This window comes from Pieris brassicae, chromosome Z (assembly GCF_905147105.1).
Source record: "Pieris brassicae chromosome Z, ilPieBrab1.1, whole genome shotgun sequence".
In the NCBI taxonomy this organism is placed as follows: Eukaryota; Metazoa; Arthropoda; class Insecta; order Lepidoptera; family Pieridae; genus Pieris; species Pieris brassicae.
Genome location: NC_059680.1, coordinates 11,253,765 through 11,274,785, shown reverse-complemented (window position 1 = coordinate 11,274,785; position 21,021 = coordinate 11,253,765). Strand labels below are relative to the sequence as shown.

Here is a 21,021-nt window from a genome sequence, read left to right as displayed (position 1 = left end):
ATGAGGCAGTCATATAATGACAAAACAATATTTTCACGTTTGTGTTTGTTCAAAAATTGAAATTGAACAGTGTTGGCCCAGTGGCTGGAGCGTATCCCTCTCAGCCCCGGTTGTGCGTTCGAATCACAGCTGCTCACCATTTGACTATTCTTTATATGTAGACAATGAATAATTGGTCGTAGTTACAATTAAAAAATCATGTTTGCTTTAAAAAAACACAAAACAGATACAGAAATCCTTGACAAATAATGACCTTGGTGGCATTGTTTCTTTGTTTAAAACATAATGTCGTCTCTCGCCTACCTATAGGTTTTTCTAAAAACACACAACTTTACCAAACAAAAAACTTTACCAAACTCTTAGCCTTTCATCTATTGACAATGATAAACATTGACCACGTACATATACCAGCCACCATGTATATACTATAATTCTTTTAACCTGTGCCATTTCTAGTACGGTCAATTTCATTAATATTTACCTCCTGTATGTCAAAAATACAAAAATTTAAAATAGACTAGACTAGATCAAGTATATAACAAAATTACAGAAATAATTAGACAATAGTATAAGGTGTAATATGAAGTCAAAGTCGCTCATAAAAACAATTATTTTGTTAGTGATGGCTTAAAGATCCACATAAACGGAAATACTCATCAAAGAAACATTAGAAGGCAGAGTGTATACGTTTGTAAATAATCAGTTAAATGAAACAGACAGAAAAACTTTGTCCAGTTTATGTTACCATTACACTATTGTAAAATTATTTTTTTCTGATTTTGTATACAAAAATAAAATATGTTATAACTCAACAAATATGGCCTTGTTTTAAAGAACACGGTATAGTGACCATGTCATATTAACCGTCACACTGCTTCTCTTTACGTGGTGCGCGGCTACAAGCGCCTCATAACATCACCATTTATCAAAATAAAACAAATTACCTTCTAAGTAGCATTGAACTTAATCTCCAATACGATACGAAGTCGCTTCTTGAATTATTGATTTAGGAGAAATAATTTTATTTTAAGTCGTATATATTTAAAACGTTGCTATCTACCGTCAGTGCATATAGTATATCAGTCGTGAGTTAGGCTTAAGTTTGACATATGGAAGTCATACTTTATACCTTTATTACGATGGCTATTAAGATTCATTATGGTATTACTATTGTCACGAACCCCCGATGTAATAGCTCAAATATCACTTTTCAATATTCATATGTATATTGTGACGCCAGCCTTAATATAGCAAGAACATTTCCTACATTGAAGATCCATTATATTATATAACATTGGCCTTTCAATAAGTGCTAAGTTTCACAATGACAAGATTATTTTGTGCAGTAAATCCAAAGAGATTTGTTTGCCGTATTCCTAATTAGTAATCAAAAGTAGAGTGCCAGAATGAAAATGAACGAATTGTTTTCACTAGGGATTAATTTTAAGTCTTTGGTTTGGTATGCCTTTCCCATTGGCAATTCTTGGTTTCTCTTTTATAAAATTATGAAAGTACTATTCTAAGGGATTTAATTGTATTTGTTTCACTTATATAAATATAGATATATAAAGCCAAAATGTAACCAGAGTTTGTCTGGGTTTGTTTGAGTAAGACATGTTTAAAAAAAATCACACTGCTTGTCGATCGTTGCTAGTTTTTGACGTCTTTGACCATTCCATAAAGTATTAAGCTAAAACTAAAATTTCGTAATAATTTAAATATAGATGAAATTTTACTAAAACTAAGATTTTTTTTTTAATACTATCACACGACACACACATTCTCTAACTTTAATTGCGCATTACGTAAATGTACATTATTAAAAATAATTCACAAATTGAAAATGTTAAAATTGGAGAAATTTATATAATTAAATAACCACTTAGTACTTATGTAATGCGTGAACATTTCAAATCTTAAAAATATTTTTGTAGTTTTTAATGTATCTATAGTTTGTATAGGAATAACTGAAGTGTAAGCGATAGCTGTACATATTATCAATCCGAAATATGCAAATAGTGTTAAAGGCTGATAGCGTACAGTAAGTAAACTGCCCACTGATGTATTTCCGAACCAATTCGACTTAGGGTCCCTAGAAAAAACCGTACCACTTTTTAAAAGGCCGACACGCCCTCGCTATCCCTCTGGCATTTAGAGTGACCATGGGCGGCGGTATCATTTAACATCAGGTGTGCCTCCTGCCTGTTTGCCCCTGTCCTATAAAAAAACAGAAGAGGAAAAGGGAGAAAAAACGTGTGCGTGTTCACACGTAAGAAGTGAAACTTCTTTTGACCTTATTTTTCGAAAAATGATCTACTATATGCAACTTTACAGTAATTGATTAAATAAAGTTAAATTTGATATAGTTTAATTAAAAGCTTTTATTATCATAGACATGAATACAAATAATACAATTATTTCATTTTACATTATTACTACTATGATTTTTACAGAATTTCATTAATTGTAATAGAATTATTACTATCATAGTTATCATTATTATATATTTTTGTTATTAATGGCTTCGAATCTGTGACGCGTAACCGAAAAATGTGACGGTAAATCTTTTTCCAACACCGACAAAGAAGTTTCACTTAAAAAATTCTCATAGTAAATTTAAAAATGATGCATGTACAAATTCTAATCAATATGTTCGGTATTTTTAAGATGGGTTATTCATATTTAAATTCTGTTAGTAATTATATATTCTGCTGATAGGTCTCTATATAATTACTAAGAGAAACTTACACGGTGTCAGTGATATAACAATTGTTAAAAGGCCGGCGACACAGTCTCCTGGCAGTATGAGACACATGACACATCAGATGAACCTTCCGTTAGCCCCTGCTCTATACACAATATATGTACGCCTTTAAAGCCGATATTTAGGTTGCGAAATAAAAACATAATAATTATAAGATTACGTCGGAACCCACATTCTCTTTATTTATTTTGATAGTATCTTTCCGGTTTTACGCAATCAAGTCCGAGGCTTTGATCTTTCATATTTCTTCATATAAATGATAACCAAATTGTATTTCAGCGACATTTAGTCACTTAGATTGGAGGAAAAATGCTATTAAATAGTTGTAAATTACATTGTTTGGTAGATTTCCGCAAATGCAATTCAAAATTTTCCACTCACCGGCGATCTGTGCGTTAAACAAGGTGTGTAACAGGAACCGACACTGGGCAAGTTTCTAAAGCCCACATAACCTGCCTATTCTATATAATTCAATGTTACATAATGCTCAGTTAACAATAATTAAATAGGAACTGCAGGGAACCAAAATGTAAATGAATGACTTTCGGGTTAAAATGGCTTTGAAAATGAGATTTTTAAAAATAATAATTCCGAAAGAGGCTTCGGCTGTAAAAGAAATACTAAGCTATGGATCTCCAATTATTAGATATGATGACGTTGAAAACCGTTTGGGTTTAATTAAAGAAATTGATGTGCCAAACGTCATCGGAAATTTTAAAGTTGAGAGGTTATGTATTACTGTAATTTTTATTTTTGTTATTTTGCATCTGAACGTTTGTATATGTTATATATTAATCAGAACTGTGTTCTGTTAATTGGAAACATGGTTCTTATAATACAAATTTTGTAATTAATTACATAACTAAATATATAATTTAATAATGGAATAAGTTCATTGATTTAAAAATAATTATATCCTAAAATACATTATACCTGCTTTGAAAAAAATCTCAATATTCAAATATCGAACTACACCATCAAGTGTGAGCTTAAAATATAGCTAAGCATTCCTGTAGTCAACAAGGAAGCAGACCACAATGAAACATGCAGTGCTCAGCAGTCATTTGTTTTGCATATTGCACTTACTTTGCAATCAGATATTTAAGGTGCTCAACTCCATTTTTCTAAAATAAATTGTATATTTATAAGTTTTTACATAATAGTGTGTTTTGAACGCCCCTTTAACGACAATCCAATTAAGGGGTTTTTAACTGGAAAGGGAAGGAGAAATCTGAACTTCTGAGGTTCACCAAATCTTATAAATTGCGCGTTACGAAATAAATCATAAAGGCTGACCGCCTTGTAATAAGTGCAATAAGTGAAGAGTAATAATTGCAAATATGTACTTGTTACATCATCTGACAGCACCGTAAGATGTGCTATCAACTGAAATGGTAAGAATCAAGTATAATTTACGTTAAATTCGCGATTAATGTCTCGGAAATATCTTCTCTTTTAAACTGGTTTGGCCCGCAGCGATTCATTCATTGTGTTAAAATGCACGCGACATTACCTATACAATAATTATTTAAGTCGTACGTTTTACAAAAAGAAAAAGCCCTTCCAATAGATTTAATTTTCATCAGTCAATAAGACTAATGCAGTGTGCTTCAGCGTGTGACTCTCATCCCTGAGGTCGAAGGTGCGAACTGGCTTTCCACCAATGAACTTTCTGTCTATGTGCCCATTAAACACTCGCTCTAGCGGAAGCGGAATACATCGTAAGCAAACCGGAATGCCTTCGATCAAAAAAGTCGTTGGCGTATGTCAGGAGGCTGATAACCTTCTTGTCCATTAGAAAAAATAAATGAATACGAAACTATAGAAATTGTAGGGCTACTAATTTTTTAATAAGTCTAAGGGCATCATCTATTTTAACATTTGCATGCTTTGTTTCACCCGAATCACCTCGATGGCTGGAACAGTCCACTTCGCTAAACATTTCCTTCTGCGAAAGAGCGAGTTGTGGAATCGACTCCCAGTGGAGGTCTGCGAAGTTCGACCTCCAAATATTTATAAAAAGAGCGTAAGTGCGAGAGTGTTTTACGCCATAATAAACACATTTTATTTTTTTGTTCTGATGATGGAAGTCCAAGTACGTCGCAGATAAATATTTTAAAAAAAATATTAACTATGTAATTATATAAAGCTGATCACAGCTAACATCAAAACTTACCGCAATACAATGCGTCTATAGCCGATAAAAAAGAAAAATAACTGATATTGTCAATCTACATTGATAATGGTAGTGACAGGAAACAGCTGTAAATTATAACATTAAAATGATACACGTTTTTTTAAATTGGAAATATTAAATGAACTATTTGATCTCCGACAAGTGCTCGAAGCACACTAACGTGCCAAATCTATTCGCTGAAATTATCCTTAGAATATTACTCTTAATGGGAGTCATCGCTACTCACACAAGTTGTCAACGTCAGCCAATTTGTATAACTCCAGAGGAGCTTATAAGCGACTACAAAAAACCGCGCCGGGATTCCATAGTGCCACCATGGGTAATGTTATCTATAATAATATATCTACCGCTGGTCATATTATTCCTGCCAATCGTGCTGATAAGGAACTACGTTGAAAGTATACAGGCTCTCCTCGCGTGGACACTTGCAGTCATAATAAATGCATTCATCACTGAGATTCTAAAAATTATCATAAGCCGTCCTAGACCGGACTTTTTCTACCGCTGTTATCCGAATGGCATAGTCGCAGAATGCACTGGTGGTATGAAGGATATAGTCGACGGCAGGAAATCGTTTCCGAGCGGGCACAGCAGCTTTTCCTTCTGTTCGCTCGGTTTCCTAAGTATATGGCTATACGGGAGGTTTTTCGGTCGCTATTCAGGAAATTTCCAAAGTGCAATGTTTTGTTTAATGCCTGTATTTTTGGCTAGTTTTATAGGCTACAGTCGTTGTTGTGACAATCACCATCATTGGGAGGATGTGCTCGCCGGCGCAGTTATTGGTTTACTAACCGCATTCCAATGTTATAAATACTATTGTGTACCTGCTGGTGGAGTTAGGATGGAGCAAAGGAATGAATGATCGACCCGAGTCAAGGATGTAACTCAACGAAGATCAACAAATCAAAGATATCGTATTCGATAATGTAATTGTCTAAGTTTGAAAAATGAAACTTCTAATATTTTATCATGATCAATTTTATATATTTTCAGTATACCTTTTATTTCCCTATTTCATTTTTTAACTTATTCTAAATCCCATTGAGATAAAAACTTTTTCTATACCTTAAAGACAAAACATTCAGTGTTCTTAACAAATTGAACGCGTCGTGATTAAATGGCGTCTGGATACAATAGAACTGCTAGAATAAGTAAATTATAGATGGGATTTCACACTTGCAAATTATGAAGTATGAAATAATCGGTAATTATAGTGAGTACAATAGGATAGGTGACCAGCCATTCAGACGTTAGAATGGACTGTCACTAAAATTGTTATGATTCTCCCAAGATACGCAAAGAAGAGAAGAGAAGGAAGCAAATGTATTATAGTATGAATTAAAAAGAAGCAATTGGGAAGTATTGTATGCCACCAAAGCTAAGACGGCTTGTATAAAAAATCATGGTTACCAGTACAGCGGAGTCCGTAATGGATCCGTTCCGCTCGCAGTGGAAGGCGGACAGTATAGTTATGATAATTTAAGCAAAATTTTTATAATCATACATTTTGTGAGCATCGAAATTAATATCATTAACACAACAAATAAACATAACAAATAAAAAACATTGTTGTTTGTAAGACAATTTATTTTTTACAACAAATAAGTTTTGTTAATCTTCAACAATTATCCTTATTTTCATATCTGAAAAAGCATATTAACGGTTTCATAACTAAATGCATTAAAACACTTGGAAGACAGTGGAGGAACTCTATATATAAATAAAGGCGTACAAGCTTTGCCAGTCCCGGAAACAGGGGTTTGGTAAACAAGAGGCTGATAGGTAATATGACCGCATTGCCCGTTCGAGCGTTCATACGCAATATTTGTTTTGTCGGGACTCAAATCCAGAACTGACCGGCCATAGTTGAGGCGAAATTGTATTTCATCATGGTTTATACAGGCAAAATATTTTAAGTCTATAAATTCATACAAAAAATTATGTAAATATCTTTATATGTAAATAGTGTAAATATATAAAAAAACGTGTAAATTTTTACATTATACGTATAACACCAATAGATTCACTATAGCACCAGTGGAATAGATAGATATGGTTGCAAGAGTAACGTAGGAACGCAAGAGTACCGCAAAAAGCGATACATGTGAAATAAAACTGTACTCATCCAACATATTTGTCTATGCCACGATTGAACCCAGAACGTATTCCTAATAAGTACGTACATTAAAAGGTCCGCTGTCGTTAAATGAATGAAAAAAATCTGGATTCACTTAGCAAATAACATAACGGTATACCAAAAATATTGGGCTCATGAATCTTGTGGATATTTATTACGGACCCATTACGGACTCCGCTACAATCGATGATTTTCATACATGCCGTCTCCGCTTTGGAAGCACACGTATGAAAGTCATCGTTACGAGTGTAGTCCGTAATGAATCCGTTGCGCTCGCACTTGCAGGCGGACATTAAGTTTAGAGTAATTCGATTTTATTACCAATTTTTTTTCATTTTACGACAGTGGTTTTGCTTAACGTTAAAAATATCAAAAATATTTTTATTTTATTTATACGCATTATAAAGGCACAATTAATGTTAGTGGCTAGAAATGATGCAACGAAAAATTTATGTCGAATATTTTTTATAGTAAGTTAACATGCCGGTTATAACCATCACAACTCCGCCCTGTTGGACAGGGCAGCGTGTACACGCGGTTTTCACTGCTTAGGGCTGTTATTGCATTTGCGAGTCGTTACAAAAGTGTGAAAACTATTGAATACTTCATTCAATAGAGCAATATTTCCGGGTATAAATGAAAATTCGTGGCTTTGCCAAAGCCACTATTTTAAATTGGAATGTAACAGTTACGGAACATATATAAATGCTAAGAATTCCATTGCGTCAATAATTACGTGAATAATGACGAAGTAAAATGTATCAAAGCTAGTAAAGTGTGACTTTGAATCTCTAAGTGCTAGTCCAGACAAAATATATGATAAAGTAATTTTAGAAATGAACTGACTATATATATATATATGTGAAATCCAGTAATATATATATCGCACCTCGATTTCGAAACCGTTATTAAAGAAAAAGACTAAATTTGACAGGAGAAAGAATTTACGATTTTTTATTATTAATTATCACTTTATAGTAAGTAACTTATCAAGAGATATTTTGGCCTATTTTTATGGTAAGCATAAAATCTAATATTTTCTATGATTAAATTTTCATAGGAACTTTAATATTTACAGTAACACTATTGAAATCATTCATTTTTAATTATGTTAAGTTTAAAAACAATGTTAATACATTCGAAATAAAATTCTAGCTATTATTATTATTTTGAAGATAGTTTCTGCACCAATTAAATAAAAAAAAATTTAATATTAAATTCAACCCAAAAAGTTTTTCCCCTAGCATTATTATCGTATATTAATATGTCAAAATCTGCCCTAGCTAGACAAATAGTTTCGCTTTTTTTATAAACTTTCAAGTCAATTCCGTAAATGCTAGATGACAACTCGTGTAGCAATAGTTATATTTTAAACTTCAGTTTAGTTACGTTAAATTTCGCTTCATCTACTATCTACCATATACCAAAATGACATTGATAACTATATTTAGTAAAAATTTCGTTTAGTAACGGTTTCGAAATAAATGTGTTGTCAAAAACCGATTTTTTATTGGCCCCTTATTGTGACTAATCTAATAAATTTTCATATAAAAAATTTAACACAAGTTTAAAAATCTTAGTCATACACAAATATCACATACAGATTTAACACATTTTTGATAAAGTCGCTCAAAAAGTTTTCAGTTTATATAATTCCCAACAAGTTGTCTTGACTACGTTTAGTCAAGGAGAATTAGATTCAGAACTGTCAGGTATTTTAAACAGTTTATGGACAAATTAGTTTTATTATTTACAAAAAAAACTTGTTGAGAATGAATACCAACTGGTATATTTGTCTGGACTAGTATTTCTATGTTCATATAAAAACTAGACTAGCAAATTGTCATGAGGTGTCTAAGTAAATTCCTCGCAATACCCAATAATTATAAGTTGAAAATTAAATAAATTGTAAATACATGTATTAATCCGTTAAAAAACTTCATTCAATTGTTATTTTTCATTTTTTTTTAAATATTGAGTCTTACGAACAATTATATAATTATTATATTTGACACGATAACAATTCTGACATTGTTATCTTACACATTTCTAGCTGATATACTATAATTAAACATATATTCAGCTATAATAAAAATTAATGAAATAATTATGAAAATTTAATGATATTATAAAAAATTAATGATATTATAAAAAAATAATGATATTATAAAAATTTAATGATATAAGTAAATTTCATGATTTTGCTACCCATATATATATACGGATCACAGTTCATCTTTCACCTGCAAGCTCTTACAGAAGTTATACATATCATCTTGAGATCTATCTCCATCGTAAACTGACACTTCAGATGACTTGGCATACATTTTTAATGTTGGCAACGATTTAATGCCCCCAAAATCTGTAGCCTTCGGATTATCAGTCACGTCAATGGCCACTAGTTTTATTTTCGCATTCTCGCTTTTAAGTTTCGTTGCTAAGCGGCTAAACGACGGCTTGATCTCGTTACAGTGGCCGCACCCTGAAATTGTTATTACAATTAATAACTATTACAGTATATATAGCAGGAAGACTTATGAGACTGAAACAATGTTACCTATAAACAATTTTTTACTAAATTTGAGTTAATTTAGTAGACACGGAGTGCCTTAGAGCTAAGTATGGCTTTCATACGTAATTCTCGATTTTGAATATTAACGATAAAAAAAATTAGGCTTTTAATTATATATATAATTAAATACAGTTCCCATCACTGAAAGATTGTCCAATCCAATCCACTGTTTCGTTCTATCATTTATGGTCATTTTAAAAACATAACATCTCTTTTAGAAGTGTTTCTAAAATAGTTTTGTCGATACTTGGAGATATACACTAAAGTTGCGGAGAGTTTATTGCCAGTTCTTCTCTTCCGTTCTACGCCCTTGCTTTGAGAACTGTCAGTAAATGTAAGAAGCATTTAATGTATATTTATTTTTTTAGACGTTCATAAGTGTACATTGTGTTAGCTATATGAATGAATGATTTTTGAATTTGACCATATAGATAAAACTTACACTGAGCATGAAACATAACAAAACTGGGAACAGAGTCAGATAGGATCTCTTCGAAATTTGCATCACTCGCTTGCACCACATTTATTCCGAACCCGGTCACTGTATGACTCTTCCTGCCCTCCTCTTGCCTCTGACCATCTATCTGTGTATGTATGTGCTTTACGAAATCTTCACTCTGAAAAAAATAAATCACCACTGAAAAAGCATAGTGCAATTTAACTATACTAGAAATTCGTGCTGAATTATTTCACGACCGAGCGTTTTTCAAAGCAATTTTTGCTGCACACCACCGTTATGTGGATCCCACTGCTCACTGAAGTATTTCCGAACTAATTCGACTTAGGGCCCTTTAAGAAAAGAGCGTACCAATTCTTAAAAGGCCGGCAAAGCAGTTGCGAGCCCTCCGGCATTGAGTGTCCATGGGCGGCGGTATCACTTAACATAAGGTGAGCCTCCTGCTCGTTTACTCTCTGTTATAAAAAAAAAACAAAAAAATAATAAACAGAGACATTTGGACACATACGAAACGTGGAAGCCTTAATAGGTGACCAGACTAATTTATCCAATTCAAACAGTATTACAACTACTACAACTAAAATACGTACAAGACAAATAATAATCTCCCATATTAATGTTAGGGCCAAATAGACGACTAGTTTTCGATACCTTGTGGGTAAAAACTTAATGTAAAAAAATGCGTACGTACAATGTACACATGCCTTATTTAATTATTACTAATGTCAAAGCCCCAATAGACGATCATGTACCAGTATATAATCACTCCATGTATTTGTACATCTATATTCACACTTTATATGTTCAATAATAATATAAATTAATAAAATTCTACACGAATACATCAACCAATACATATTTTTTCTCGATCTCCCTCTCAATCTTTCTCACTATAGCTCTCTTCCACCACCCACTCCACGGCACTGTGCGTGATGCGACGTTCGCTCTATCTCACTCTCTCTCTCGTTCTTTTTCACGTCTCCCTACTCTCGCTCCATGGCTATTTGCTTCATGCTACGTTCACCCTTTCTCACTCTCTCTCAATCGGTCTCAATCGCTCCCTCCCTTTTCATCAACAATTTCAACATTCATGACACTAATATTAATATTATTGGGTTTCATCCGTAAAAAATTTATCCTCATGCGTACGTATTTCGGAAGGTCAAGATTATTCAGGTGGTGGACAAAATGACATTACTAAATGCCGTGAGACTGATCAATAATTATCGTGTTTCACATGTCCTTTTTAGTTTAGTTTTGTATATATAATTATTTGTATTATGTATTTTGTACTTCTCGCTTAGTTTATCTCATTTATATTTTTTTCGTTTAATTTTGTCAATTTTATGTTAATACAACGAAGTGTTACTAAATAAATAAATATTATGTATATTTCGTGATTTTAAGAGCTATTGCTTCTTGTATGTTGTGGGTATTGCGTATCGATATCTATTCAATGTGTTGATTTGTACTCATTTGTCTCTATCACAGTACAACTTATGAGTAGGAATTTCTAGAATCTCTTCTGGGATATTATTTCAGAGTGATTAAGATTACACTTAATTTCAAGTTTCCCGTGTATTCTAGTAATAAAGTTATATATTATAAGTATAACCCGACCATAACGATGTTTATAATTAAACAGAGAAAAGATCAGGAAGAAAGCGAGAACTTCAGGCTCCGGGTGGGGGGACATGGGGGACTCTTTAATATAAATAAAAACCATACCTTTCTCCCGCCACTATAATCTTCAACTCGCTCGTAATGATTGAAGTATTTAAATGTGGGATATCCCTTAACTTTGTAATTAGCACAAATGTCTTCCTCAACCACACAGTCAACGGCCCCAAAGAGAACCATCAGGTCATCCGCGAATGTGTCAGCGGCCTTTACGAACTCCGGTTTAGTCGATTTGCAGTGACCGCACCCTGGAAAACAATATTTTATACATTTCCTAAATAGCTTCCGAATTATATAAATTTCCTAGGATTTGTGTATACATCATTGTATAATTCCTAGATTTCATACATTTCCGGTAACATTTTATATATATTAATAACATATTAATAAACATAATCTAAGCTAACCTAGTAACAAAAATCAATATTTTTGGTTACTGTAATATAGCAACTACCAAAGATTGTGAAACAGGAAATAAAAAGGTTTATTATTATTATGTAAAATGTTTATATACTTACATGGAGCATAGAACATAACTATCGCGTGTGCCGCCTTCTTAAGCGAGCGTTTAAAGTTGTTTGATGAGAGGTGACGCACTGATGTCTCTTCTTCAGACCATGGCGTTTCTGGTGGTGTGGGGACTGGTTCTTGGGGGTTCTAAATATTTAAACAAACAAATATTTATATTTGAGAACTTTTTTACTAAAAACTTTCACATTTTATCCACTATTAAAAGGCCGGCAACGTGTCCATGTGCGACAGTCTCAACATCGAAACACCTACATGCTATCTGCTAGTTAAATTTCTATAACAATTATCTTTGACATTATAATGGATTGGTAGGTTGTCTAACTATCAAACACACATAACAAGGACTACATGGGCCCATTAAAAAATTAAAAAGCTATTTTTTTTTTTCAAAAAAATTTAAATAATTGGCATAAAGTTAAAACTATTGGCATAATATTTAAAAATACTGAATAAACATCATACCTTCATAAATTCAACAATTTTATCATCAGTGCGGAAGTTCACGTCATACTTGTATTCGCCGTTGTTAAAATACTTCATCGACGGATATCCCTTGACATTGAATCTTGACCCCAAACTCTGCTCTGACGTCACATCAACAACTGCGATCATACCAGCAATCTGGAATTTTTATAAGTATCAGTACTTCAGTCTGGAACCCAAAAGAAGATTTGGGTTCCAGACTGAAGTACCGGAGACACTAAGAAATGAAAAAAGATACATATATTCACAAACAAACTAAAAAAACTTCTTATACGTAAATGTTATTATAGCGTTAATGAGTACCTAGAAGATAAAAATATAGCTTAATTTCATGATTATTAATCCCTAAATATACAAAATTCAATAAATAAAAAAATGTTATTCTATGTAATTGGTACTAGCCGGGAGTGTGAAGTTTTATGTGCTATTTTTTATTGTGTTGCTATTAGCTATGTTATATAGGTTTCGTAATGCCTTCTTTTGCTGTGCCCTAACAGGGTCCATAATATTGTACCTAGCTTTAAGCCTCATAAACATCTTTTGTAAACGTTATGGAATGCAAATAAATACATGAATACAATACATGAAAAGATAAGACTCAAACCGGCCTGGAAATTGACGAACGAAAATTGAAGCTGGAAAGACCTGGAGGTGAGAAAAACGAAAGACAAATGGACTTGACGTGCTGTTCAGCAAACAATCATATCGTTTACTTTCTCACATCCCGGTAATAGGCTCCCTTGCCGGGGGGTAGAGATAAGCTGCAGAGACCTGGACAAAATTAAAAGCTGTAAACTAGCCAGTGTATTTTGTGATGTCGTCAGCTCTACTTCGTAGTCTCATAATGCATCATGCGGCGATGAGCCGACTTTTTTACTGAAGAACACTACAATAAGCAAATTGATAAAGTCTATGCTCACAGTGTGTCTAAAGACGCTGCTCAAGTGGTCGGAAAGGTACTACGTGGCCATCATTCTGCGTTTATGATGGTTTGGTGGGGCGTGTCTTATCAAGGAGTCACAAAACTAAATTTTTATGAAGAAGGAGTGAAAAACTTCAGCCAAAGTGTATCAAGATACAGTCTTGGATCATGTTGTGAAACGTCTCAGCAATATTTATTTTTTTTAAATGTACCGTGGACTTTCCCGCAGGAAACTGCACCTGGCACGGACTACCTTGAAACCAAAGTGCCGGACTTTATAAGTGGTGAAGACTGGCCCTCATCTAGCCTCAACCCTTTAGACTTCAAATTATGGTCTAGGTCTAGGACATGGCCTGCTCTAAGCGACACGGCGACATTGGGTCTCTTAAAAAATCTTTGGAGCGAGCAGTGACGAAATTTCCCTTTATTAAGGCCTGTATAAAAGCCAAAGGTCATTTCGAATAGAATATTTTTAATTTTCTGGTGAGACTTTAAACATATGTAGGTATACATTTTAATAATTACTTAATGAAGTAATGCCTTTTAATTTGTAACAGTACTTATGCCTGGACTAGGTATAATACAAGGCAAGGTTTAAAATCAGCAGAACTTACGAGATTATAATGGATTAAACCAGTGTTTCATTTGAGGGCAATTTGCTTGTTAAAGGAGGTCTATTCGAAAATTTATTATTTTTTTCATTATATTTTAATTTAAGTTTCTTAAGAGAGCATTTCGTAATCAAATGAATCAAACATAATATAATAATATATAGGGGGGGGGGGGGGGGTAATCCTAAGAATTTGCCAAGCTGTGGCATGGTACAAAATAGGTTGGGAAACACAGTTCAAATTCAGTTCAGGAAAATCCGGAGCTGGATATATTCGAGAGTGGAACCAACACCAACCTTGTAACATATATACGCTATAGCATTATGTATGACGTGGTAAACTTCAATAAATATATAAGACAACAAATATCACCGTGTTAAAATACCCGTTCTTAAAAATTAAATAAATGTTTTCACTCATACATATAAATACTTAAAACACTCACCTGTTGCGTCCTCATACTTTCTTCAGCTTTAATGAGATTCGGCTTCAAGTGCTTGCAATGACCACACCAAGGTGCGTAGAACACTACCAATGCGCTGTTGACATGTTTCAATGTCGAATCAAAGCTTTCCGCTGAAATATAATTTTAAACTCCAGCCTCACAGTAACCATACATCTATATTTATTTATAAATTATATATAATGTTTTTTGTGATTAAACATTAACCGCCTAATTAAAAAAAACTCTTATTAACAAGCACGGCTCTACCCAGTTTTGTCTTTTTATAACAGCGTAAACACAATTTGACAGTCTCTAGTATCTAGTAAGAGTATTTTACTTTGTCTAGAACATTGCGTTTCATGTTTTTACATTAATTATTAAACGCAATTCGCATTCGCTTTTTCTACGTAATTTTAATTCAATAATGTAACTATGGATTATAATACTATAATTGCATCAGAGTCATGAAAGAATAAAACTGAAAGAATTTGAGTCAGTCGAAGCCCCTGCCCCCCGAAGTCCACTTTATACGGATGACATTCCACTTGAGTTTTTAAGTTAACAATAATCCTTATATTCCACATACTTTTGTTTTCTCATCTCATTATTTTTAAATATGTGTGTGCCCTTTTCTGGCAAAGGCCTCCCCCAAATCCCATTCCTGTCTAAACTTGGCCACTTTCTGCCATGTACCTGGTTTCCTTAATTTTTGTCTATCCATTTTCTCAATTTTCTTCCTCTTTTATTTTAGCCGTTCTGTTCCTCTTCAACCATTTGCACTTAAGTTTATTTATTTATCTTGTAACATCGGCTACCTTATCTAATTATACTATATTTTGTATTGGATATTGACTCTAGGTATGCGCTAATATCATAAAAAATATTAATAAATTATTCCCGTGAACATAGGTTTCTAAGTTGTATGGCAAGGTTGACTAAACATGTGTCTATATACGATATATATTTACCAATGTACCCAACACGGCTATAGCAAATCTTTTTTACACAACTACAAGCTAGTAAGTATTAGTTAAAAGTTGAATTAAAAAAAATACCTAAATAATACCGTATTCGCTTTAGCATCGTTTAAAAAATAGCAATCTGAAGCCAGCAAGAATAATTGACATGACAGATGTTGGAATTATGAAAAATAATAAATGAGGTCTTATGAATAAAAAAAGAATACGACACAGCTTAGATTAGTATAGATTGATTCCATTAAATACTTTTTAGTACGTATATCGAATGAATAAAAAAAATTAAGTGTCTTATTTGCGAGCGTATTTGAGCTAAACTTTTTATTGTAATGAATCCGTATTTTTAAAAAAATAACCCGAACCGTCATGGACTGCGGCCGGTTATGTGAACCTATCCTATATACGAGTTTTAAGCTGATATATATATATATATATATATACATATTTCTTTTAAATCACACATCTTAATTTAAATGTGCCGAACCAGATCTTAAACTATTCGACAATTATACATTATGATAATGTAAATTTAAAAAAACGTGCTTATATTACCTGTCAAGTGTAGTAGTTCGGTATCCAAGTCCCAGGATTTTGGTGTTTCCTTCTTCATCTCCTGTACACTACTCGGGTCTCGAATGAACATCACTATCGCATCGCGCTTGTTATCCCCATTGTACACCGTACGATAACTGCCTTTTCTGTAAATTTTTCAATAGCCATATTCTAATTCATATTACAATCTTGTCTTTGTCAAACACGTCAAACTTCGTACAGAAGAAATAGTTTCACAGCTCTTGAAACTAGATTAAAGTTTGATTAACTTGGACTTTGGCAAAAGGTTACTATTAGTGACCTTAGGTCTCTAATGGAAGATCTGAAAGGCGTCACGTGAGAATGTCATCAATCCTATTCGCACTGCGAACATGGCTCACTACCGAACAATATTTATAGAAATCAGAATCGCCATGTAATTATTTAAAGAAAAAAGAAACAAACAAAAACAAATGAAAGAAATAAATAACTTTATTGTGTATAATAAAGTTATTTATTTAGTTATTTGTTTAGTAGATACAGTTAGCTAAAATAAAGTGCACACGACACTGGGATTCCCTGTGTTGTGAGTAGCCCGTCTCTTCCTATTGGCATGTAAACTGTATTTTACTTTAGGATTTCTACATAAAACAAATTTATAATTGATGACAAGATATTGTTTGAGATTTTTAGTAAATGTTAGTAAAAAGAATGTCTTCTACATTTGCCACACAATACAGGATATAAATTTGAAAAGCACACCTTCATATACAAACTAAAATGGTCACAACACATGTTAAATAACAAATAAAAGAAAATAAACAAAAAAATAAGTTTGGTAACACTACACATAAATACATTTACAGCTGTTCTAGAATAAATATTCCGAAAGTTAGATTGCACAGAATAAGGCTTAAATAAAAATAGCGAGAAACTGACTCATCTGAGATTCGCGGACGACATAGTTATCTTTGCCAATACGTCAGAAAAATTACAACAAATGCTCTTAGAACTAAATACAGCTGGTAAAGAAGATGGACTCTTAATGATCATAAAAAAAACATGACCAATGGTAGGGATTACAAAGTAATAAAAATAGATGAGAACACAATAGATTATGTATCAGAATATCTATATTTAGGCCAACTTATATCCAACCATCATTTAACAAAGATTGTTCACTCAAAGAAGTTATGAAAAAAATTAAGCGTAACCCAGAGAGCCTTGGAAAGAAGTATTATAATGAAAAGAATAATTGACAAAATAAGTAATAAGAATTTAAGAGATAAAACAGAGTGTGCTGATGTTACATATAAAACTGAAATGTAAATGGGCTGGACATACCATAAGAGGAGCAGATAAATGGAGCAAAAGTATAACACTATGGCAACCAAGAGTCCATAAATAAAACAGAGGTAGGCAATTTAAAAGGTGGGCCAATGAAATCATGGAAATGGCTGGAAAAACTAAGACCTGGACGAGATTGGTATACAATAAGGATAATTGGGGGTCAGTACTTTAAGAAAAACAATAATTACATATATTATGTATTTCTGATATAAGGCTATGAATAAATTAATTAATTAATTAACTATTTGGATTGTTTCTATATAGAATATCAATTTAGAACGTATCCGGGCAGTAGGAGGGGTTCATGACCCCCCTCTGGACCAGCTTTATCTAAAGCCACCAGTTGCACACAACATTGTACTATTTGTACATTGTATTGTATAAGTACAAATCAAACCAAAATTATAAATAATGCAATACTTACACAAAGTATAGCAGAGTGGGAAATCCTGTAATGTTGTATTCATAACGAAGTTTTGAATTCTGAGGTTTTGATACATCGATTGCTGCCAGCATTGCTTCTCCCTGTGAATAAATATGAATGTATTTCTGAACTAATTTTACAAAATTGTATGTTCATCATCAAACATTTATGTTTTGTTTGTAATGATACTCAAATACTACTGGATTAATTACATTCTTGCAGCATTAGAATAAAGTATTCCTGAGTGACAAAGTCTATAAAAAATATTTTATTTTTATTTTTATAAGAAGCCGAGAGAGAGAGTCTTTCTTATATTTTAGTCAGAAAAGCTACTTATAAAATTATTGTGCATTGTATATTTGAATTATTAAATAATAATAACAAAATTGAACATGAAAAAACATAAAAAAGTGGGGAGTGTGCCTCTTTAAACTCTGAGGTGCCTTAAACAAACTTGTTTGTACAACTAAACACAAGGAAATCAGCATGACTTGATTAAACAATTGATAACATGCGTGAGGCACTGAAGAAGATAATAATCTACTTGTCTATAAAAAAACGAAACATTCACATATTATATAATATTTGACAATGTCAAGATCAATCTTCAGCTTCAATCTGTTTAAAAAGTGTTTTCTTAATGTGTAAAAGCCATGTCAACAAAAGACAATACTAATGTTGGATTGGATTGGATAATTGGATTATTATTATGAAAGACCGCCAACTAAATCTTTTGACTATATATTAAACAACCATTTTACCTTTAAGTCTAAAGCTGCCATGGAGTATTCAGGTTTCAATGTTTTACAATACCCACACCAAGGAGCATAAAACATAATTATTGACTTCATTGAGGTTGCTGCACACTTTTTGAGAAAGCTAGATAGAGCCTGAAATAGAAATATATATTATAAAGTTATTCATTCATTGGTTTCTCTGTTACAAGTTACAATCACATAAAAAAGTATTAGCATCAACCCACAAATGTATAAAAATAGGCATAGTATATGTGTATGTGAAAGAAAGGCAAAGAAAAACTACTCTACCAAATCAACTCAAATAATAAATCATATAGGTAACTATTGAAGGTTTTAAATTCCAGTTCCCAAATCAATGGTGTAGAGCAGGCTAGAAGAGCTAGCAAGAAACTCTCTGCTACTCTTGTTCATTACAATAATTTTGGTTTACAGATGGTAAATAGAAGTAATGAAAATTAGACTGAAAGAAAAGCAACCATTACACCATAACCTCATTACCTCATTTTGTGCTTCATAGTGTAAAAAACAAGTATTGTGATAGTAACAATCAGTATTTCATTTCAGTATCCTTTAAATAAAGAAACTGATAACCATCAAATGAGAATTTAGGATCAAATTCACTTTTTGGTAATACAAACACTATTCCATTCCATGTTTCCAAAAAAAGCTTTTTTAGTAAATTTAAGTTTAATTACTTATAATGGTATGTTAATAAACTAGTAGTTTGTGCTTACCATAGAATTAGCTAAATGATAAATATGATTAGCTGAAGGATCTTCGTCCCATGGTGCATCTCCAGTAGGTTCCAATAAAAAATTTACTATAGAATTCACTGTTTCTGCTCTCTCATAATCCTTATTGAATTCCCCATCTTTAAAGTGCTTTATAAAGTAAGGACTGCTTTTATCAATCTTCAACTTTTTGCAAAGCTTTTTTCCTTCACTGTTAACATATTTAATTATTTGTCACTTTTATATGTAGGGTTGGTTTATGGGTACCAAATGGTGAATATAATTTAATTTGATAAATTTGTTGTATGTTCATATTTTCTACACATTACAAGAAGTTTTTTATTTATTTATGATAATTTAGTGAAAGTTTAACAATACATTATTGGTCCATGTGTTTAACTTACCTTCCAGCACAATTAATTGACACCAATGTAGCCTGCCCTTTCATTTTATCTGCTACTTCTCGGAATGTCTTTAAAATAGGCATAGCCTCTTTTTGAATATTTATGTATAAAACTAAAACATTCGTTTTTGTTTTCATTAATTTTTTGAACTCTTTAAGGTCTTCTACTTGAGTTATTGATGTTTGTTTCTTTACTTGAGTTGAATTATGTATGCATATTAACAATATTAATAGCTGAAATCGTAAATTAAGAAATTACTCATCAAACTAATTAGAATGACCAGTGAAAAGATAGTTTTTGTCAAGTTATTTTCCATTAAGGCTATTGCGGGTTATTACCGCTATTTTGAATTATCTGCCTATACGAAAGTAATGACAACGTGGGAGCATCATATTTAATTTAAAGTCCTTTCCGCAGCCTTTCACATTATTTTTTTGTATTTTTTCTATAGCAAGAACTTCAACAACATTAGAACATAGGAACTTCATGCTTTGTAAACATATCGCAGTAACTTACAGCCTACTACTTAATAGTTAATGTATCTATGAGATTCAACTACTTAAATTTTAAAACTTACCAAACACTCGGCAAAAGCTAAACGGCGCATTTTTTGTATATGTATTAACACAGCTGAACCTAAGTTTATTCTTTATAAGGTTCGTTTACAAAAAGTTCAATCTTATTTTAAAGCAAAAACGTAAAACTGTTATAACTAATTCAAATATACCTAGAAAAATACCGAATAATCGCGATTCGCGACTACTAACTTGAAAGTTGAAACTTCACCGGTCACCGTCACGTCCACAGACTTCACCACTAACCAAACACCTTGCGCAACCATAGATCTACCAATTCTTAAAAGGCCGATAGGTAACGCACTTGCAAGCCATCTGCAATGTGAGTGTCTATGGGCGGTAGTATCACTTAACGTCAGGTAAGCCTCCTGTTCGCTTGCCCCATGTTAAATAAAAAAATTAGACATTTAATTCAGCAGTTTTCCAGTTTGGGTTAGAACCCCAAGGAAAGCTGCCTGGAAAACACTTTTCA

At 32.6% G+C, this 21,021-nt stretch overlaps 1 protein-coding gene across 1 annotated transcript; it reads right to left on the bottom strand.

Annotated features, from left to right (window-relative positions):
- Window positions 1-9,268: 9,268 nt before the first annotated feature.
- On the bottom strand, window positions 9,269-20,747 carry LOC123718922 (protein disulfide-isomerase A5). Its single transcript, XM_045675920.1, has 12 exons — window positions 20,552-20,747; window positions 19,975-20,207; window positions 19,574-19,781; window positions 18,843-18,971; window positions 18,082-18,182; window positions 16,329-16,474; window positions 14,800-14,930; window positions 12,801-12,959; window positions 12,326-12,464; window positions 11,856-12,055; window positions 10,113-10,287; window positions 9,269-9,580 (listed from the first exon to the last, which is right to left on the bottom strand). The coding sequence occupies exons 1-12, from the start codon at window positions 20,579-20,581 to the stop codon at window positions 9,324-9,326; spliced, it is 1,908 nt and encodes a 635-aa protein (XP_045531876.1). The 5' UTR covers window positions 20,582-20,747; the 3' UTR covers window positions 9,269-9,323.
- Window positions 20,748-21,021: the final 274 nt, after the last annotated feature.